Raw genomic sequence first — 23892 nt, forward strand, 5'->3', positions numbered from 1 at the left:
CCTAAACCCACAGATCAGTACTAAACCCACAGATCAGTCCTAAACCCACAGATCAGTACTAAACATACAGATCAGTCCTAAACCCACAGACCAGTCCTAAACCCACAGACCAGTCCTAAACCGACAGACCAGTCCTAAACCCACAGTTCAGTCCTAAACCCACAGACCAGTATTAAACCCACAGTTCAGTCCTAAACCCACAGATCAGTATTAAACCCACAGTTCAGTCCTAAACCCACAGACCAGTCCTAAACCCACAGACCAGTACTAAACCCACAGATCAGTCCTAAACCCACAGATTAGTATTAAACCCACAGACCAGTCCTAAACCCACAGATCAGTCCTAAACCCACAGATCAGTACTAAACATACAGATCAGTCCTAAACCCACAGACCAGTCCTAAACCCACAGACCAGTCCTAAACCCACAGACCAGTCCTAAACCCACAGATTAGTATTAAACCCACAGACCAGTCCTAAACCCACAGATCAGTCCTAAACCCACAGATCAGTCCTACACATACAGATCAGTCCTAAACCCACAGACCAGTCCTAAACATACAGATCAGTCCTAAACCCACAGACCAGTCCTAAACCGACAGACCAGTCCTAAACCGACAGATCAGTACTAAACATACAGATCAGTCCTAAACCCACAGATCAGTCCTAAACCGACAGACCAGTACTAAACATACAGATCAGTACTAAACCCACAGATCAGTCCTAAACCCACAGATCAGTCCTAAACCCACAGATCACTGCCAGGTCAGTACTATTCCTGAAGAAACTGAACCCTTTACTATAAGATGCTCAGAACTGGTAGAGAGAGAGCGTTTAGGATGAGGCTTTATCAGAACAGTCTGGTATGATAAACAGTGCAGTAATGAAATGGACCGGTACCGCAGTAACGGTCAGTACCGGAATAGAGGATCTGAACAGCAGTGTTAAGGTTCTATCCGACTGAACACCACGTGAAAAAGAGACAAGCATGTTTCACCTTGAACTGCTCACACCAGCGGCAGGAGATTCTTTCACCTTTTAAAATTCAGGTTAGTGAGGTCAGCAAGGACAGAGTTAGTGAGGAATAGTTAGGTTAGTAAGGACAGTGAGGATGGTTAGGTTGGTGAGGACAGTGATGACAGTAAGGTGAGGACAGTGGGCTGAGTGAGGTTAATGAGGACAGTGAGTAAGAACAGTGAGGATAGTGAGGACAGTAAGGTGAGTAAAGACAGTGAGGACAGTGGGGTGAGAGGTTAATGAGGACAGTGAGGACTGTGAGGACAGTGGGGTGAGTGAGGACAGTGGAGACAGTGGGGTGAGTGAGGTCAATGAAGACAGTGAGGACAGTGGGATGAGGTGTGTGTGTCTGAAACAATTTCCCCATAGAAACATTTCCCCCTATAGACCTCAGTACCCTCAGTACCCTCAGTACCATCAGTAGGGCGAGAGAGGACAGTGAAGACAGTGGAGTGAGTGAGGACAGTCGGGTGAGTGAGGACAGTCAGGTGAGTGAGGACAGTGAGGACAGTCAGGTGAGTGAGGACAGTGGGGTGAGTGAGGACAATGGGGACAGTAAGGTGAGAGAGGACAGTGAGGACAGTCAGGTGAGTGAAGACAGTGGAGTGAGTGAGGACAGTCGGGTGAGTGAGGACAGTAGAGGTGAGTGAGGACAATGGGGACAGTAAGGTGAGAGGACAGTGGGGTGAGTGAGGACAGTGGAGACAGTGGGGTGAGTGAGGTCAATGAAGACAGTGAGGACAGTGGGATGAGTGCGGACAGTGGGGTGAGTGAGGTTAATGAGGACAGTAAGGTGAGTGAGAACAGCAGAGTGAGTGAGGTTAATGAGTTAGGGTTAGGGACAGTGAGAAATGTAAGGACAGTGGGGTAAGTGAGGACAGTGGGGACAGTAAGGTGAGTGAGGACAGTGGGGTGAGTGAAGACAGTGGGTGAATGAGGACAGTGGAGACCGTGGGGTGAGGTTAATGAGGACAGTTGGGTGAGTGAGGACAGTGGGGACAGTAGGGCGAGAGAGGACAGTGGGACGAGAAAGGATAGTAGGTCGAGAGAATACAGTGAAGACAGTGGAGTGAGTGAGGACAGTCGGGTGAGTGAGGACAGTCAGGTGAGTGAGGACAGTGAGGACAGTCAGGTGAGTGAAGACAGTGGAGTGAGTGAGGACAGTTGGGTGAGTGAGGACAGTAGAGGTGAGTGAGGACAGTGGGGACAGTAAGGTGAGAGGACAGTGGGGTGAGGTTAATGAGGACAGTGAAGATAGTGAGGACTGTGAGGTGATTAAGGATAGTGGAGACAGTAAGGTGAGTGAGGACAGTGGGGTGAAAGAGGTTAATGAGGACAGTGGGGCGAGAGAGGACAGTGGGGTGAGAGAGGTTAATGAGGACAGTGGGGCGAGAAAGGTTAATGAGGACAGTGTAGTGAGTGAGGACAGTGGGGTGAGAGAGGTTACTGAGGACTGTGAGGACAGTGGGGCGAGAGAGGAAAGTGGGACGAGAGAGGTTAATGAGGACAGTGGGGTGAGTGAGGACAGTAAGGTGAGAGAGGTTAATGAGGACAGTAAGGTGAGTGAAGACAGTGGGGTGAGTGAGGACAGTGGGGTGAGTGAGGTTAATGAGGACAGTGCGGACAGTGGGGTAAGTGAGGACAGTGGGGCGAGAGAGGACAGTGGGGCGAGAGAGGTTAGTGAGGACAGTAAGGTGAGAGGACAGCGGGGTGAGAGAGGACAGTGGGGTGAGAGAGGACAGTGGGGTGAGTGAGGTTAATGAGGACAGTGTGGACAGTGTGGTGAGTGAGGACAGTGGGGCGAGAGAGGACAGTGGGGTGAGTGAGGTTAATGAGGACAGTGGGGTGAGTGAGGTTAATGAGGACAGTGTGGACAGTGTGGTGAGTGAGGACAGTGGGGCGAGAGAGGACAGTGGGGTGAGAGAGGTAAATGAGGACAGTAAGGTGAGTAAGGACTCACCCTCGCCTCACCATGTCCTCATTAACCTCACTGTCCTCACCCTCGCCTCACTCCGTCCTCACCCTCGCCTCACTCTGTCCTCACCCTCGCCTCACTCCGTCCTCCTCGTTCTGTTTGTGCTTGATCTTTGTCTTTCTTCCTCTACAGTCCAGGAGCACTCATTAGGCGGACTGCGGTCCGTGTCCAGACCTACTTTACTGCGGATTCTAAAATCTCAGAGAGAATCGGTTCTGATCTGAATAATCTGCGGGATCTGCTTTCATTTCCTGTAAAATCATGGAGAGAAAAAAACTGACCACCGTATCCGGCCACAGCAACACAGCAGCACACTCACAAAGGAACACTACTGGCTCCATGCTGCCTAATGCCAGGCGTGGGCTAGAGGACGGGTATAAAGCCCCCCAGCATTGAGGAGCTGTGGAGCAGTGGAAGAGCTGTGTTCTCTGGAATGATGGTGGTGGAGCTCCATCCAGTACTTTTGGGATGAGTTGGGGGGGTTTCTACTGCCTGCCCGCTTCCTTATAGTTCAGCATACACACTGTTCTGCACACACTTCTGACGCCGGTGTGTAAGGCGATCGGGTCACTGAGTGGAACTGACCTTTATGTTCTGAGCGTCGACGTTAGCGTTGGACTCCAACAGCAGGCTGATCACCGTGGTGTTTCCCGCCAAAACGGCCCAGTGCAGCGCCGTGTTCTTGTGGTACTTATCACCCAAATTCACCGACACGTTAAACGTCAACAACAACCTCGTCGGGTCCACGCTGCAGCACACACACACACACACACACACACACACACAAACAAACACACACACACTTCAGTATTCAGCACTAAATTAACAAATAAGAAGAGAAGCTGAACAGAAACACACCTGTGTGTCCGATACGCCGCCCACATCAGAGGGGTCATCCCATTCTGATCCATCATATCAACATCCTGCAGAAACCACACACACACACACACACACACACACACACATCAACAGAGGAGTGAGTGTAACTGTTCCTCGTTTGTGTTTGTAGTGGAGTCTTGTAGAGAGAGCTGTGCAGCAGTACGTTCGGGGGTTGAGGTCAAGAGGTCATTAAGACGACGTCTCTAAGAAGCTTTCATCTTATAAAAAACGTAGTTTCAGTAATCATCGGAAACAGTCGTGTGTGTGTGTGTGTGTGTACCTGTCCTTTAGCTATGAGGTAAGCTACGATGGAGGTGTGTCCGAACTGAGCTGCCAGGTGAACACAGCTGCACCCTTCTCCATCAATCAGAGACGGATCAGCTCCGTACTTCATCAGCTGGACCACCATGGAGAGATGACCCTGCCTGTAGAGACACACACACACACACACACACACATGTACTACACACTGCTATATTCATTTTTCTCCATAATGTGAATCTGGCATTTACACTGAATCAGAATTTAAATGATGACCTGACCAATAGACATCGACTTCAACTGAACGTGTTCAGTGAGCTGTGTCCCACACACACACACACACACACACACACACACACACACAGTATGTCTGACCTTGTTGCCCAGTGCAGTGGTGTGGAGTTCAGGTCCCCTCCGAGCTGGTCCACCACGGCCCCCTTTGAAATGTAATATCTGTGTACACACACACACACACACACACACACACCGAGTTACAACACAACAATACCATCAATCCCATCTTAACACCTCAAACCCCCCCCCCTAAAGTGACTGGGCTAATCCAGCAGACCTCCAGCAGGCAGGTGGTGCTGGTAGTCTCTCAGTAAGTGGAGTGGACTGTCTCTACTGTCTCTACTGTCTCTAGTGTCACTCTACTAGTGACGGTGGTATAAGGACATAAGAAGTGTCCAGGTCTCTGAACATCTCCTGGACTTCAGTTAAACCCATCATTAAGGAATAGAGGAATACGACACACAGAGCTGACCGTCCTCACACACTGAGGGACCGAGCAGGAAGGAGACTAGTGAGGGAGGACAGCAGGACAGCCAGGACAGCCAGGACAGCCAGGACAGCTCTGAGGGAGTTAAAGCTTCAGCAGCTGAGACGGGAGAGACTCTGCGTTCCACAGCTGCTGCCCGGGTTCTTCACCAGTCAGAGCTCTATGGGAGAGCAGCACAGGTTCTCTGGTCTGATGAGACCAAGCTGGAGCTCTCTGGCCTTCAGACTAGACTCCAGACACCACACACACTCCCTCCCCCCGTGAGCCTCGGCGTAACCCCCTCAGAGCAGTGCTGGTACAGTAGGAGACAGACTGACTTGACCAGGTCGATGCGGTTGTTGATGGCGGCCCAGTGCAGCAGAGTGACGTTTTCTTTATCCGGCTGACGGACGTCATACCCCGCCTCCACCAGCTCCCGGCAGCGCTCAAATATCCCATACCTGCACACGCACACACACACACACACACACACATATATATATATATTTAATAAAAGAAATAACAATTAAATAAAAAAATAACAATGAAGCTGATCCCAAACTTTTGATCCCAAAAGTTAATGAACCAGTTCACACCCCATCAGACCAGTACACTCCCTCTCTCCTCCAGTAGAGTGGTCTGAGAGTGTGTGTGTGTGTGTGTGTGTGTGTGTGTGTGTGTGTGTGTTCTGTAACACAGTAACTCACTGAGTGGCTTTAACGATGTCCCAGGTGCTGTAATCATCCACATGACTCTTCCGGCTGACGCCCTCACTGTAACCCTGACCACACTGACCCTTTAACTCCTACAGAGAGAGAGACAGAGACAGTGAGACAGAGACAGTGAGACAGAGAGAGTGAGACGCAGGGAGACACAGTGAGACAGCGAGAGGCATAGACAGAGAAACAGCAAGACAGAGAGAAAGACAGACAGCGACAGTGAGACAGAGAAAGACAGACAATTAGACAGAGAAAGACAGACAGCGACAGTGAGACAGAGAAAGACAGACAGTGAGACAGAGAAAGACAGACAGCGACAGTGAGACAGAGAAAGACAGACAGTGAGACAGAGAAAGACAGACAGCGACAGTGAGACAGAGAAAGACAGACAGTGAGACAGAGAAAGACAGACAGCGACAGTGAGACAGAGAAAGACAGACAGTGAGACAGAGAAAGACAGACAGCGACAGTGAGACAGAGAAAGAGGCACAAAGAGAAAGACAGAGACAGAGACAGAGAGAGAGAACGGCAGAGAGTGAGACAGAGAGTGAGACAGAGCAACTGAGAGTGAGAGACAGGTTTATGAAGCCAAAGAATGTGTATAATGGAAAATTACATTAAATCAACAATGAATTTACAAACAAGAAACCAATAACACCACCCTACTGATAACACCTCCACCTAATGATAACACCACCCTACAGATAACATCACCCCTACTGATCACACCACCACCTAATTATAACACCATCAGCCTAACGTTAACACCACCCTACTGATCACACCACCACCTAATTATAACACCATCAGCCTAACGTTAACACCACCCTACTGATCACACCACCACCTAATTATAACACCATCAGCCTAACGTTAACACCACCCTACTGATCACACCACCACCTAATTATAACACCATCAGCCTAACGTTAACACCACCCTACTGATAACACCATCCTACCAATATAATTCCTACTGAAAACACCACCAAACACCACCCTACTGATAACATCACCCCTACTGATAACACCTCCACCTAATGATAACACCACCCTACTGATAACATCACCCCTACTGATAACATCACCCCTACTAATAACACCACCAGACTAACACTAACACCATCCTACAGATAACATCATCCCTACTGATAACACCTCCAACTAATTATAACACCACCAGACTAACGCTAACACCACCCTACAGATAACACCTCCAACTGATAACACCACCACCACCTAATTTAAAACACCACCAGACTAACGCTAACACCACCCTACAGATAACATCTTCACTACTGATCACACCTCCACCTAATGATAATAACACCACCAGACTAACGCTAACACCACCCTACACATTAAAATTCATCCCTACTGATCACACCACCACCTAATCATAACACCACCAGACTAATGCTAACACCACCTTACTGTTACTATTATCCTACTAATAACATCATCCTTACTGAGAACACCGCCACCCTACTTATAACATGATTCTACCGATATCACCATCCACCCTACTGAAAACTCCACCACACTGGTAACACCACCCTACCGATAATACTATCCAATTGAGAACACCACCCTAATGACAATAAAAGCACCACTATCCTACCCCAACTCGATCATTAATATTACAGCTCTACCAAAATAACACTGACAGCTGCGCTAACTACAATAATAAACATGCTATGCTAATGCTAATCTTAGCTAATACTGCACTAACACTGACTTAACAACAGCAACTGACTCTGTTAATAGGCACATTATTACAGGCTGTTATTAACACTGTGCTAAGCTAACACTGACTCTGTTAATAGGCACATTATTACAGGCTGTTATTAACACTGTGCTAAGCTAACACTGACTCTGTTAATAGGCACATTATTACAGGCTGTTATTAACACTGTGCTAAGCTAACACTGACTCTGTTAATAGGCACATTATTACAGGCTGTTATTAACACTGTGCTAAGCTAACACTGACTCTGTTAATAGGCACATTATTACAGGCTGTTATTAACACTGTGCTAAGCTAACACTGACTCTGTTAACAGGCACATTATTACAGGCTGTTATTAACACTGTGCTAAGCTAACACTGACTCTGTTAATAGGCACATTATTACAGGCTGTTATTAACACTGTGCTAAGCTAACACTGACTCTGTTAATAGGCACATTATTACAGGCTGTTATTAACACTGTGCTAAGCTAACACTGACTCTGTTAACAGGCGCATTATTACAGGCTGTTATTAACACTGTGCTAAGCTAACACTGACTCTGTTAATAGGCGCATTATTACAGGCTGTTATTAACACTGTGCTAAGCTAACACTGACTCTGTTAATAGGCACATTATTACAGGCTGTTATTAACACTGTGCTAAGCTAACACTGACTGTTAATAGGCACATTATTACAGGCTGTTATTAACACTGTGCTAAGCTAACACTGACTCTGTTAATAGGCGCATTATTACAGGCTGTTATTAACACTGTGCTAAGCTAACACTGACTCTGTTAATAGGCACATTATTACAGGCTGTTATTAACACCGTGCTAAGCTAACACTGACTCTGTTAATAGGCACATTATTACAGGCTGTTATTAACACCGTGCTAAGCTAACACTGACTCTGTTAATAGGCGCATTATTACAGGCTGTTATTAACACCGTGCTAAGCTAACACTGACTCTGTTAATAGGCGCATTATTACAGGCTGTTATTAACACTGTGCTAAGCTAACACTGACTCTGTTAATAGGCACATTATTACAGGCTGTTATTAACACTGTGCTAAGCTAACACTGACTCTGTTAATAGGCACATTATTACAGGCTGTTATTAACACTGTGCTAAGCTAACACTGACTCTGTTAATAGGCACATTATTACAGGCTGTTATTAACACTGTGCTAAGCTAACACTGACTCTGTTAATAGGCACATTATGACAGGCTGTTATTAACACTGTGCTAAGCTAACACTGACTCTGTTAATAGGCACATTATTACAGGCTGTTATTAACACCGTGCTAAGCTAACACTGACTCTGTTAATAGGCACATTATTACAGGCTGTTATTAACACTGTGTTAAGCTAACACTGACTCTGTTAATAGGCACATTATTACAGGCTGTTATTAACACCGTGTTAAGCTAACACTGACTCTGTTAATAGGCACATTATTACAGGCTGTTATTAACACCGTGTTAAGCTAACACTGACTCTGTTAATAGGCACATTATTACAGGCTGTTATTAACACCGTGCTAAGCTAACACTGACTCTGTTAATAGGCACATTATTACAGGCTGTTATTAACACTGTGCTAAGCTAACACTGACTCTGTTAATAGGCACATTATTACAGGCTGTTATTAACACTGTGCTAAGCTAACACTGACTCTGTTAATAGGCACATTATTACAGGCTGTTATTAACACTGTGCTAAGCTAACACTGACTCTGTTAATAGGCACATTATTACAGGCTGTTATTAACACTGTGCTAAGCTAACACTGACTCTGTTAATAGGCACATTATTACAGGCTGTTATTAACACCGTGCTAAGCTAACACTGACTCTGTTAATAGGCACATTATTACAGGCTGTTATTAACACCGTGCTAAGCTAACACTGACTCTGTTAATAGGCACATTATTACAGGCTGTTATTAACACTGTGCTAAGCTAACACTGACTCTGTTAATAGGCACATTATTACAGGCTGTTATTAACACTGTGCTAAGCTAACACTGACTCTGTTAATAGGCACATTATTACAGGCTGTTATTAACACCGTGCTAAGCTAACACTGACTCTGTTAATAGGCACATTATTACAGGCTGTTATTAACACCGTGCTAAGCTAACACTGACTCTGTTAATAGGCACATTATTACAGGCTGTTATTAACACTGTGCTAAGCTAACACTGACTCTGTTAATAGGCACATTATTACAGGCTGTTATTAACACTGTGCTAAGCTAACACTGACTCTGTTAATAGGCACATTATTACAGGCTGTTATTAACACTGTGCTAAGCTAACACTGACTCTGTTAATAGGCACATTATTACAGGCTGTTATTAACACTGTGCTAAGCTAACACTGACTCTGTTAATAGGCACATTATTACAGGCTGTTATTAACACCGTGCTAAGCTAACACTGACTCTGTTAATAGGCACATTATTACAGGCTGTTATTAACACCGTGCTAAGCTAACACTGACTCTGTTAATAGGCACATTATTACAGGCTGTTATTAACACTGTGCTAAGCTAACACTGACTCTGTTAATAGGCACATTATTACAGGCTGTTATTAACACTGTGCTAAGCTAACACTGACTCTGTTAATAGGCACATTATTACAGGCTGTTATTAACACCGTGCTAAGCTAACACTGACTGTTAATAGGCACATTATTACAGGCTGTTATTAACACTGTGCTAAGCTAACACTGACTTAATAGGCACATTATTACAGGCTGTTATTAACACTGTGCTAAGCTAACACTGACTTAATAGGCACATTATTACAGGCTGTTATTAACACTGTGCTAAGCTAACACTGACTCTGTTAATAGGCACATTATTACAGGCTGTTATTAACACCGTGCTAAGCTAACACTGACTCTGTTAATAGGCACATTATTACAGGCTGTTATTAACACTGTGCTAAGCTAACACTGACTTAATAGGCACATTATTACAGGCTGTTATTAACACTGTGCTAAGCTAACACTGACTTAATAGGCACATTATTACAGGCTGTTATTAACACTGTGCTAAGCTAACACTGACTCTGTTAATAGGCACATTATTACAGGCTGTTATTAACACTGTGCTAAGCTAACACTGACTTAATAGGCACATTATTACAGGCTGTTATTAACACCGTGCTAAGCTAACACTGACTCTGTTAATAGGCACATTATTACAGGCTGTTATTAACACTGTGCTAAGCTAACACTGACTTAATAGGCACATTATTACAGGCTGTTATTAACACTGTGCTAAGCTAACACTGACTGTTAATAGGCACATTATTACAGGCTGTTATTAACACTGTGCTAAGCTAACACTGACTTAATAGGCACATTATTACAGGCTGTTATTAACACTGTGCTAAGCTAACACTGACTCTGTTAATAGGCACATTATTACAGGCTGTTATTAACACCGTGCTAAGCTAACACTGACTCTGTTAATAGGCACATTATTACAGGCTGTTATTAACACTGTGCTAAGCTAACACTGACTCTGTTAATAGGCACATTATTACAGGCTGTTATTAACACCGTGCTAAGCTAACACTGACTCTGTTAATAGGCACATTATTACAGGTTGTTATTAACACTGCGCTAAGCTAACACTGACTCTGTTAATAGGCACATTATTACAGGCTGTTATTAACACTGCGCTAAGCTAACACTGACTCTGTTAATAGACACATTATTACAGGCTGTTATTAACACCGTGCTAAGCTAACACTGACTCTGTTAATAGGCACATTATTACAGGCTGTTATTAACACCGTGCTAAGCTAACACTGACTCTGTTAATAGGCACATTATTACAGGCTGTTATTAACACCGTGCTAAGCTAACACTGACTCTGTTAATAGACACATTATTACAGGCTGTTATTAACACTGTGCTAAGCTAACACTGACTCTGTTAATAGACACATTATTACAGGCTGTTATTAACACTGTGCTAAGCTAACACTGACTCTGTTAATAGGCACATTATTACAGGCAGTTATTAACACTGTGCTAAGCTAACACTGACTCTGTTAATAGGCACATTATTACAGGCTGTTATTAACACTGTGCTAAGCTAACACTGACTCTGTTAATAGGCACATTATTACAGGCTGTTATTAACACCGTGCTAAGCTAACACTGACTGTTAATAGGCACATTATTACAGGCTGTTATTAACACTGTGCTAAGCTAACACTGACTTAATAGGCACATTATTACAGGCTGTTATTAACACTGTGCTAAGCTAACACTGACTTAATAGGCACATTATTACAGGCTGTTATTAACACTGTGCTAAGCTAACACTGACTCTGTTAATAGGCACATTATTACAGGCTGTTATTAACACCGTGCTAAGCTAACACTGACTCTGTTAATAGGCACATTATTACAGGCTGTTATTAACACTGTGCTAAGCTAACACTGACTTAATAGGCACATTATTACAGGCTGTTATTAACACTGTGCTAAGCTAACACTGACTTAATAGGCACATTATTACAGGCTGTTATTAACACTGTGCTAAGCTAACACTGACTCTGTTAATAGGCACATTATTACAGGCAGTTATTAACACTGTGCTAAGCTAACACTGACTCTGTTAATAGGCACATTATTACAGGCAGTTATTAACACTGTGCTAAGCTAACACTGACTTAATAGGCACATTATTACAGGCTGTTATTAACACTGTGCTAAGCTAACACTGACTTAATAGGCACATTATTACAGGCTGTTATTAACACTGTGCTAAGCTAACACTGACTCTGTTAATAGACACATTATTACAGGCTGTTATTAACACCGTGCTAAGCTAACACTGACTCTGTTAATAGGCACATTATTACAGGCTGTTATTAACACTGTGCTAAGCTAACACTGACTCTGTTAATAGGCACATTATTACAGGCTGTTATTAACACTGTGCTAAGCTAACACTGACTCTGTTAATAGGCACATTATTACAGGCTGTTATTAACACTGTGCTAAGCTAACACTGACTCTGTTAATAGGCACATTATTACAGGCTGTTATTAACACTGTGCTAAGCTAACACTGACTCTGTTAATAGGCACATTATTACAGGCTGTTATTAACACTGTGCTAAGCTAACACTGACTCTGTTAATAGGCACATTATTACAGGCTGTTATTAACACCGTGCTAAGCTAACACTGACTCTGTTAATAGGCACATTATTACAGGCTGTTATTAACACTGTGCTAAGCTAACACTGACTCTGTTAATAGGCACATTATTACAGGCTGTTATTAACACTGTGCTAAGCTAACACTGACTTAATAGGCACATTATTACAGGCTGTTATTAACACTGTGCTAAGCTAACACTGACTCTGTTAATAGGCACATTATTACAGGCTGTTATTAACACTGTGCTAAGCTAACACTGACTCTGTTAATAGGCACATTATTACAGGCTGTTATTAACACTGTGCTAAGCTAACACTGACTCTGTTAATAGGCACATTATTACAGGCTGTTATTAACACGGTGCTAAGCTAACACTGACTCTGTTAATAGGCACATTATTACAGGCTGTTATTAACACTGTGCTAAGCTAACACTGACTCTGTTAATAGGCACATTATTACAGGCTGTTATTAACACTGTGCTAAGCTAACACTGACTCTGTTAATAGGCACATTATTACAGGCTGTTATTAACACTGTGCTAAGCTAACACTGACTCTGTTAATAGGCACATTATTACAGGCTGTTATTAACACCGTGCTAAGCTAACACTGACTCTGTTAATAGGCACATTATTACAGGCTGTTATTAACACCGTGCTAAGCTAACACTGACTCTGTTAATAGGCGCATTATTACAGGCTGTTATTAACACTGTGCTAAGCTAACACTGACTCTGTTAATAGGCACATTATTACAGGCTGTTATTAACACCGTGCTAAGCTAACACTGACTCTGTTAATAGGCACATTATTACAGGCTGTTATTAACACTGTGCTAAGCTAACACTGACTCTGTTAATAGGCACATTATTACAGGCTGTTATTAACACCGTGCTAAGCTAACACTGACTCTGTTAATAGGCACATTATTACAGGCTGTTATTAACACCGTGCTAAGCTAACACTGACTCTGTTAATAGGCACATTATTACAGGCTGTTATTAACACCGTGCTAAGCTAACACTGACTCTGTTAATAGGCGCATTATTACAGGCTGTTATTAACACTGTGCTAAGCTAACACTGACTCTGTTAATAGGCACATTATTACAGGCTGTTATTAACACCGTGCTAAGCTAACACTGACTCTGTTAATAGGCACATTATTACAGGCTGTTATTAACACTGTGCTAAGCTAACACTGACTCTGTTAATAGGCACATTATTACAGGCTGTTATTAACACTGTGCTAAGCTAACACTGACTCTGTTAATAGGCACATTATTACAGGCTGTTATTAACACCGTGCTAAGCTAACACTGACTCTGTTAATAGGCACATTATTACAGGCTGTTATTAACACCGTGCTAAGCTAACACTGACTCTGTTAATAGGCACATTATTACAGGCTGTTATTAACACTGTGCTAAGCTAACACTGACTCTGTTAATAGGCACATTATTACAGGCTGTTATTAACACTGTGCTAAGCTAACACTGACTCTGTTAATAGGCACATTATTACAGGCTGTTATTAACACCGTGCTAAGCTAACACTGACTCTGTTAATAGGCACATTATTACAGGCTGTTATTAACACCGTGCTAAGCTAACACTGACTCTGTTAATAGGCACATTATTACAGGCTGTTATTAACACTGTGCTAAGCTAAAGCAGTTGTTATAACGGCTAGTCAGGCTAACAGTAACCCTGGCGCTGACTCCGTCCTCTCTCTCCATCACTGCAGCTCTCTCTCTCTCTCTCTCTCTCTCTCACACACACACACACACACACACACACACACACACACACAGATCCACTCTATCGGACACAGTGGTCTATAACCCCGCAGCCTCCGCGCGACCCCCTGTTTAATTCATTAATATGATGTTTAATTGATTGAAGTGACGCCGCGCGCCTCTTACGCGAACTGGTTAGCGAGCTAGCATTCACCACCCTAGCCCTCAGCCTCGTTAGCCGTTAGCCGTTAGCAGCGGTGTATCTGCCCGCGGTCTCGCGCTGCTGCTCCGGTACTGCGCGTCTCTCTACCTGCCCCGGACCCTCCGTCCCCGCGCGCACAGGTAAGCGCGTGTCTGTGCCTAAAACCCCGGCGTGTGCCCCCCTCACCTCCGCGCGCAGAGCCTCCCTCTCCAGCTCCACCGCCGCTGCCATCTTACTGTTTGGCTTCGCGGAGCATCATGGGAAACAGGAGGGTTCGAGGGCCGCAGCGCGAGCGCATTACGTCACTGATATATTACATCATCACGGTATCGATGATCGATAACTGATACATGATACATTTAAGGAGGAGAATTCAGAACCCCTGTACAAGATCCCTGAGAACCACAGAAGTGGTGTAAATATACAGTATAGGAGTATATACTGTATAGGTGTACATAGACACAGTATAGGACCATATATACAGTTCAAAATATAGGAATGTGTGTGTGTGTGTGTATATACACACTCACACTATAAACTGTATATGTAATTCTATGCCGTGTACTGTATATACACGCCTATATTGTGTGCTGTATGTACACCCATATACTGTGTGTTGTATACACACTCCTATACTATACACTGTACATATGTACTCTTATAGTGTACAATGTATAGACACACCTATACTGTACACTATATATATACACACACCCCTATACTGAACATTGTGCATATGTACTCTTATACTGTACAATGTATACACATGTATACTGTATACTCTATATATACACCCCTATACTGTACACTGTATATACACTCCTATACTCTACAATGCATATACAGTCCTAAATTGTGTACTGTGTACCGTATTTATACAATCTTATACTTTATACTATATACTCTCCTATACTGTGTGCTGTATACACTTCTCTACTGTACACTATATATACACTCCTGTACTGTACACTGTATATACACTCCTGCACTGTACACTGTATATACACTCCTATACTGTACACTGTATATACACTCCTGCACTGTACACTGTATATACACTCCTATACTGTACACTGTATATACACTCCTGCACTGTACACTATATATACACTCCTGTCCTGTATGCTGTATATACACTCCTATACTGTACACTGTATATACACTCCTATACTGTACACTGTATATACATTTCTGTACTGTACACTGTATATACACTCCTATACTGTACACTGTATATACATTTCTATACTGTACACTGTATATACACTCCTATACTGTACACTGTATATACATTTCTATACTGTACACTGTATATGCACTCCTGCACTGTACACTGTATATACACTCCTATACTGTACACTGTATATACACTCCTGCACTGTACACTATATATACACTCCTGTCCTGTACACTGTATATACACTCCTATACAGTACACTGTATATACATTTCTGTACTGTACACTGTATATACACTCCTATACTGTACACTGTATATACATTTCTATACTGTATGCTGTATATACACTCCTGCACTGTACACTGTATATACATTTCTATACTGTCCACTGTATATACACTCCTGCACTGTACACTATATATACACTCCTATACTGTACACTGTATATACATTTCTGTACTGTACACTGTATATACACTCCTATGCTGTACACTGTATATACACTCCTGCACTGTACACTATATATACACTCCTGTCCTGTATGCTGTATATACACTCCTATACTGTACACTGTATATACACTCCTGCACTGTACACTATATATACACTCCTATACTGTACACTGTATATACACTCCTATACTGTACACTGTATATACACTCCTGCACTGTACACTATATATACACTCCTATACTGTACACTGTATATACACTCCTATACTGTACACTATATATACACTCCTATACTGTACACTGTATATACACTCCTATACTGTCCACTGTATATACACTCCTGCACTGTACACTGTATATACATTTCTGTACTGTATGCTGTGCTATATATAAAGGAGTCTGATTTCATGGGGTGGTGGTGGTGGGGAGGTGGTGATGATGGAGGAGGTGAAGGTACAGGAGGATGTAGCGGTGGAGAGGGTTCAGCTGCACTGGCTGCACATTTCCTGTAATACCGGTTTAGTCCACTAGATGTCCCCAACAGTGTACAAACACTGCCGTCCCGTTTCCGCCTCATCAGCTGCAGGTTCTGCAGGGTTCTGCAGGGTTCTGCTGATGTTCCAGCTTCTGCCCTCCTGAAAATTAAAACCTTTCAGAAGAAAATCAGAAGACGTGTGTGTGTTTTTTTTTTTGTCACGGAAAAAATATTATATTAGAATTTTTTTATTATTTATTTTAATTATTCTTTCTTTGTGTCTGTGTGTCTTATTATCTGTCCACCAGAGCTTAGTGAATACATAATGGAGTGTACAGTTAGTTTATACACAGATGAGTTAATAACATGCTTATAAAGGTTTAATAAAGGCCTGTGCAGCAGAGTTTCATTGGGACTTTTATTATGAAAAGTCAAACACTGCCATCTTGGGCAGCAGCAGTGAAACGCGTCTGTTTTCATGCCGCTCTTCAGCCGATCTGTGTGTAAGAGCTCGCGGATGTTGATCAGTGATTAATAATGTTGATCAGCGGTGATCAGAGCGTGCTGCCGCGTGCCTGAGCTCAGGGCCGCGCGCGCCGCGGATCGAAGCAGAGCTGGGTTTTAGAGAAGCGAGTTTTCTGCTTTTATTCCGGTTCGGATGGAAACTGAATCGCACTGAGCTGAACACAGGAAGCAGCTCGGAGCTCTAGTTTCATCTTCATCTGCAGACACCAGCACCACCCCAGCAGCACCACCCCCAGCAGCACCACCCTCAGCAGCACCAGCAGCAGCACCATCACCGTCTGATCAGTGTGGGTCCTCCCACAGCCGCAGATCAGCTCACTCTCACCCGGAGGACCTGCAGCTGTTCACTCCTCACATCACTCTTCTCACAGGTTTGTGACTCCAAACTGATTCTGATCTGATTCACTAATAAACCACATTCACACTGAACTCATCACATACAGACCGACTCAGATTAACACACTTTAATTCACTTTAATTCACTTTAAAATAGTTTAGTTTACTTTCATTTCATTTCATCCAGTTTAGTTTATTTTAGTTTAATTCAGATTAAAACTGAACAATCCGCACCAGCATCTGTAAACACGCCTCCACACCGGGAGTAATACTGTAATAGTACTGTAGTGTTAGTACTGTAGTGTTAGTACTGTAGTGTTAGTACTGTAGTGTTAGTAATACAGTGTTAGTACTGTAGTGTTAGTACTGTAGTGTTAGTAATACAGTGTTAGTACTGTAGTGTTAGTACTGTAGTGTTAGTACTGTAGTGTTAGTAATACAGTGTTAGTACTGTAGTGTTAGTACTGTAGTGTTAGTAATAGAGTGTTAGTACTGTAGTGTTAGTAATACAGTGTTAGTACTGTAGTGTTAGTACTGTAGTGTTAGTAATAGAGTGTTAGTACTGTAGTGTTAGTACTGTAGTGTTAGTACTGTAGTGTTAGTAATACAGTGTTAGTACTGTAGTGTTAGTACTGTAGTGTTAGTATTACAGTGTTAGTACTGTAGTGTTAGTACTGTAGTGTTAGTATTACAGTGTTAGTACTGTAGTGTTAGTATTACAGTGTTAGTACTTTAGTGTTAGTACTTTAGTGTTAGTACTGTAGTGTTAGTATTACAGTGTTAGTACTGTAGTGTTAGTAATACAGTGTTAGTACTGTAGTGTTAGTATTACAGTGTTAGCACTGTAGTGTTAGTACTGTAGTGTTAGTATTACAGTGTTAGTACTGTTAGTACTGTAGTGTTAGTATTACAGTGTTAGTACTGTAGTGTTAGTAATACAGTGTTAGTACTGTAGTGTTAGTATTACAGTGTTAGTACTGTAGTGTTAGTACTGTAGTGTTACTATTACAGTGTTAGTACTGTAGTGTTAGTAATACAGTGTTAGTACTGTAATGTTAGTATTACAGTGTTAGTACTGTAGTGTTAGTACTGTAGTGTTAGTAATACAGTGTTAGTACTGTAGTGTTAGTATTACAGTGTTAGTACTGTAGTGTTAGTACTGTAGTGTTAGTAATACAGTGTTAGTACTGTAGTGTTAGTATTACAGCGTTAGTACTGTAGTGTTAGTATTACAGTGTTAGTACTGTAGTGTTAGTACTGTAGTGTTAGTAATACAGTGTTAGTACTGTAGTGTTAGTACTGTAGTGTTAGTAATACAGTGTTAGTACTGTAGTGTTAGTATTACAGTGTTAGCACTGTAGGGTTAGTACTGTAGTGTTAGTATTACAGTGTTAGTACTGTAGTGTTAGTATTACAGTGTTAGCACTGTAGTGTTAGTACTGTAGTGTTCGTATTACACTGTTAGTACTGTAGTTTTAGTACTGTAGTGTTAGTATTACAGTGTTAGTACTGTAGTGTTAGTATTACAGTGTTAGTATTACAGTGTTAGTACTGTAGTGTTAGTATTACAGTGTTAGTACTTTAGTGTTAGTACTGTAGTGTTAGTATTACAGTGTTAGTACTGTAGTGTTAGTAATACAGTGTTAGTACTGTAGTGTTAGTATTACAGTGTTAGCACTGTAGTGTTAGTACTGTAGTGTTAGTACTGTAGTGTTAGTAATACAGTGTTAGTACTGTAGTGTTAGTACTGTAGTGTTAGTAATACAGTGTTAGTACTGTAGTGTTAGTACTGTAGTGTTAGTATTACAGTGTTAGTACTGTAGTGTTAGTATTACAGTGTTAGTATTACAGTGTTAGTACTGTAGTGTTAGTATTACAGTGTTAGTACTTTAGTGTTAGTACTGTAGTGTTAGTATTACAGTGTTAGTACTGTAGTGTTAGTAATACAGTGTTAGTACTGTAGTGTTAGTATTACAGTGTTAGCACTGTAGTGTTAGTACTGTAGTGTTAGTATTACAGTGTTAGTACTGTAGTGTTAGTACTGTAGTGTTAGCACTGTAGTGTTAGTACTGTAGTGTTAGTATTACAGTGTTAGTACTGTTAGTACTGTAGTGTTAGTATTACAGTGTTAGTACTGTAGTGTTAGTAATACAGTGTTAGTACTGTAGTGTTAGTATTACAGTGTTAGTACTGTAGTGTTAGTACTGTAGTGTTAGTAATACAGTGTTAGTACTGTAGTGTTAGTATTACAGTGTTAGCACTGTAGGGTTAGTACTGTAGTGTTAGTATTACAGTGTTAGTACTGTAGTGTTAGTATTACAGTGTTAGCACTGTAGTGTTAGTACTGTAGTGTTCGTATTACACTGTTAGTACTGTAGTTTTAGTACTGTAGTGTTAGTATTACAGTGTTAGTACTGTAGTGTTAGTATTACAGTGTTAGTATTACAGTGTTAGTACTGTAGTGTTAGTATTACAGTGTTAGTACTTTAGTGTTAGTACTGTAGTGTTAGTATTACAGTGTTAGTACTGTAGTGTTAGTAATACAGTGTTAGTACTGTAGTGTTAGTATTACAGTGTTAGCACTGTAGTGTTAGTACTGTAGTGTTAGTACTGTAGTGTTAGTAATACAGTGTTAGTACTGTAGTGTTAGTACTGTAGTGTTAGTAATACAGTGTTAGTACTGTAGTGTTAGTACTGTAGTGTTAGTATTACAGTGTTAGTACTGTAGTGTTAGTAATACAGTGTTAGTACTGTAATGTTAGTATTACAGTGTTAGTACTGTAGTGTTAGTACTGTAGTGTTAGTAATACAGTGTTAGTACTGTAATGTTAGTATTACAGTGTTAGTACTGTAGTGTTAGTACTGTAGTGTTAGTAATACAGTGTTAGTACTGTAGTGTTAGTATTACAGCGTTAGTACTGTAGTGTTAGTATTACAGTGTTAGTACTGTAGTGTTAGTACTGTAGTGTTAGTAATACAGTGTTAGTACTGTAGTGTTAGTATTACAGTGTTAGCACTGTAGTGTTAGTACTGTAGTGTTCATATTACAGTGTTAGTACTGTAGTGTTAGTATTACAGTGTTAGCACTGTAGGGTTAGTACTGTAGTGTTAGTATTACAGTGTTAGTACTGTAGTGTTAGTATTACAGTGTTAGTACTTTAGTGTTAGTACTGTAGTGTTAGTATTACAGTGTTAGTACTGTAGTGTTAGTAATACAGTGTTAGTACTGTAGTGTTAGTATTACAGTGTTAGTACTGTAGTGTTAGTACTGTAGTGTTCGTATTACAGTGTTAGTACTGTAGTGTTAGTATTACAGTGTTAGCACTGTAGTGTTAGTACTGTAGTGTTCGTATTACACTGTTAGTACTGTAGTTTTAGTGTTAGTATTGCAGTATCAATACTATAAGGTTAGGTTTAGTGTTGGTACTGTAGTGTTAGTGTTTTTTGTTAGTACTGTAGTAAGCGTTGCAGTTTTCGTACTGTAGTGTTAGTAGTACAGTGTGAGTACTGTTGTTTTAGTATTTTAGTGTTAGTACTCTAGTGTTAATACTATAGTGTTAGTATTACATTGTGAGTACTGTTGTGTTTGTGTTTTAGTGTTAGTACTGTAGTGTTCATACTGTAGTTTTAATACTGCAGTGGTGGTATTACAGTGTTAGTAGTGTAGTTTTAATACTGTAAGCTTAGTACTGTATTAAACACACTGAGAGGACGGTGTTGTAAACACACTGAGAGGACAGTGTAGTAAACACACTGAGAGGATGTTGTAGTAAACACACTAAGAGGACAGTGTAGTAAACACACTGAGGGGACAGTGTATTAAACACATTAAGGGGACGGTGTAGTAAACACTCTGAGAGGAACTGTGTAGTAAACACTCTGAGAGGAACGGTGTAGTAAACACACTAAGAGGACGGTGTAGTAAACACACTGAGGGGACAGTGTATTAAACACATTAAGGGGATGGTGTAGTAAACACTCTGAGAGGAACGGTGTAGTAAACACACAAGCATTTGCCTCTCAAATACCACATTTCCACCACAGCGCCTCTCAGTGTTTACTACACCATCCTCTCAGTGTGTTTACTACACTGTCCTCTCAGTGTGTTTAATACACCGTCCTCTCAGTGTGTTTACTACACTGTCCTCTCAGTGTGTTTAATACACCGTCCTCTCAGTGTGTTTACTACACCGTCCTCTCAGTGTTTACTACACGTTCTCTCAGTGTTTACTACACCGTCCTCTCAGTGTGTTTAATACACCGTCCTCTCAGTGTTTACTACACGTTCTCTCAGTGTTTACTACACCGTCCTCTCAGTGTGTTTAATACACCGTCCTCTCAGTGTGTTTACTACACCGTCCTCTCAGTGTTTACTACACGTTCTCTCAGTGTGTTTACTACACCGTCCTCTCAGTGTTTACTACACGTTCTCTCAGTGTTTACTACACCGTCCTCTCAGTGTTTACTACACCGTCCTCTCAGTGTGTTTAATACACCGTCCTCTCAGTGTGTTTACTACACTGTCCTCTCAGTGTTTACTACACGTTCTCTCAGTGTTTACACCGTCCTCTCAGTGTTTACTACACGTTCTCTCAGTGTTTACTACACCGTCCTCTCAGTGTGTTTACTACACCGTCCTCTCAGTGTGTTTACTACACCGTCCTCTCAGTGTGTTTAATACACCGTCCTCTCAGTGTGTTTACTACACCGTCCTCTCAGTGTTTACTACACGTTCTCTCAGTGTTTACTACACCGTCCTCTCAGTGTGTTTACTACACTGTCCTCTCAGTGTGTTTAATACACCGTCCTCTCAGTGTGTTTACTACACCGTCCTCTTAGTGTGTTTACTACACCGTCCTCTCAGTGTGTTTACTACACTGTCCTCTCAGTGTGTTTACTACAACGTCCTCTCAGTGTGTTTACTACACCGTCCTCTTAGTGTGTTTACTACACTGTCCTCTCAGTGTGTTTACTACACCGTCCCCTCAGTGTGTTTACTTCACCGTCCTCTCAGTGTGTTTACTACACCGTCCTCTCAGTGTGTTTACTACACCGTCCTCTTAGTGTTTTTACTACAACATCCTCTCAGTGTGTTTACTACAACATCCTCTCAGTGTGTTTACTACACCGTCCTCTCAGTGTGTTTAATACACCGTCCTCTCAGTCTGTTTACTACACCGTCCCCTCAGTGTGTTTACTACACCGTCCCCTCAGTGTGTTTACTTCACCGTCCTCTCAGTGTGTTTACTACACTGTCCCCTCAGTGTGTTTACTTCACCGTCCTCTCAGTGTGTTTACTACACCGTCCCCTCAGTGTGTTTACTACACCGTCCCCTCAGTGTGTTTACTACACTGTCCTCTCAGTGTGTTTACTACACCGTCCCCTCAGTGTGTTTACTACACCGTCCCCTCAGTGTGTTTACTACACCGTCCTCTCAGTGTGTTAACTACACTGTTCTCTCAATGTGTTTACTACACGTCCTCTCAATGTGTTTAGTACACCGTCCCCTCAGTGTGTTTAGTACACCGTCCCCTCAGTGTGTTTACTACACCGTCCCCTCAGTGTGTTTACTACACTGCCCTCTCAGTGTGTTTACTACACCGTCCCCTCAGTGTGTTTACTACACCGTCCCCTCAGTGTGTTTACTACACCGTCCTCTCAGTGTGTTAACTACACTGTTCTCTCAATGTGTTTACTACACGTCCTCTCAATGTGTTTAGTACACCGTCCCCTCAGTGTGTTTAGTACACCGTCCCCTCAGTGTGTTTACTACACTGTCCTTTCAATGTGTTTACTACACATCCTCTCAATGTGTTTACTACACGTCCTTTCAATGTGTTTAGTACACCGTCCCCTCAGTGTGTTTACTACACGTCCTCTCAATGTGTTTACTACACGTCCTTTCAATGTGTTTAGTACACCGTCCCCTCAGTGTGTTTACTACACCGTCCTCTCAGTTTGTTTACTACACTGTCCTCTCAGGGTGTTTACTACACCGTCCTCTCAGTGTGTTTACTACACCGTCCTCTCATCTGTCCCTGTTGTGTGTATTCCTCTGTGTTCGTTGTGTTTATTACTTTGTCCCCACTGTGTGTATTCCTCTGTCCCCGCTGTGTGTATTCCTCTGTCCCCGCTGTGTTTATTGCTGTAAAGTGTGATTTAATAGCAGCTGATCCAGGCGGGTCTTTATGTAAGAACACTTTCAGCTGTTTCTGTAAAACAGATCAGGTTTAATCCAGCAAATCCAGATTCATTCTGTTTCTGATCAGTATTGCCTCTACAGGAAGTGCTGTCAGATGAGGATGATGAGGACAGTCTGTGTGTGTGTGTGTGTGTGTGTGTGTGTGTGTGGTTTGTGGCTCATTGCCGTCTGTGGGTTGCTGTGGTGTTGTGACCTTCCGTTGGCATGGCGACCAAGCTGTTATCTAGAGTATTCTGCATCTCCGGAGCTCAAACA

The 23892-nt window shown here is 42.1% G+C and overlaps 2 protein-coding genes across 3 annotated transcripts in view; one reads left to right on the plus strand and one right to left on the minus strand.

Annotated features, from left to right (window-relative positions):
- zdhhc17 (zDHHC palmitoyltransferase 17) overlaps positions 1–14738 on the minus strand; it is a 29899-nt gene extending 15161 nt beyond the window's left edge. The window contains exons 1-7 of the mRNA XM_072674069.1: positions 14654–14738; positions 5600–5697; positions 5231–5353; positions 4508–4585; positions 4152–4296; positions 3851–3915; positions 3578–3740 (exon numbers count right to left, since the gene is read on the minus strand). Of these exons, the coding sequence (XP_072530170.1) occupies positions 3578–3740; positions 3851–3915; positions 4152–4296; positions 4508–4585; positions 5231–5353; positions 5600–5697; positions 14654–14698 (717 nt within the window). The 5' untranslated portion in view covers positions 14699–14738. The remainder of the gene's footprint in view (positions 1–3577; positions 3741–3850; positions 3916–4151; positions 4297–4507; positions 4586–5230; positions 5354–5599; positions 5698–14653) is intronic.
- Positions 14739–17047: 2309 nt separating this feature from the next.
- The window catches only part of osbpl8 (oxysterol binding protein-like 8), a 75324-nt gene continuing 68479 nt past the window's right edge, over positions 17048–23892 (plus strand). For both annotated transcript variants that reach the window (XM_072674070.1, XM_072674071.1), the window contains exon 1: positions 17048–17469. The gene's annotated coding sequence lies outside the window, so the exon portion shown is untranslated. The remainder of the gene's footprint in view (positions 17470–23892) is intronic.

Source organism: Salminus brasiliensis, chromosome 2 (genome assembly GCF_030463535.1).
Source record: "Salminus brasiliensis chromosome 2, fSalBra1.hap2, whole genome shotgun sequence".
In the NCBI taxonomy this organism is placed as follows: Eukaryota; Metazoa; Chordata; class Actinopteri; order Characiformes; family Bryconidae; genus Salminus; species Salminus brasiliensis.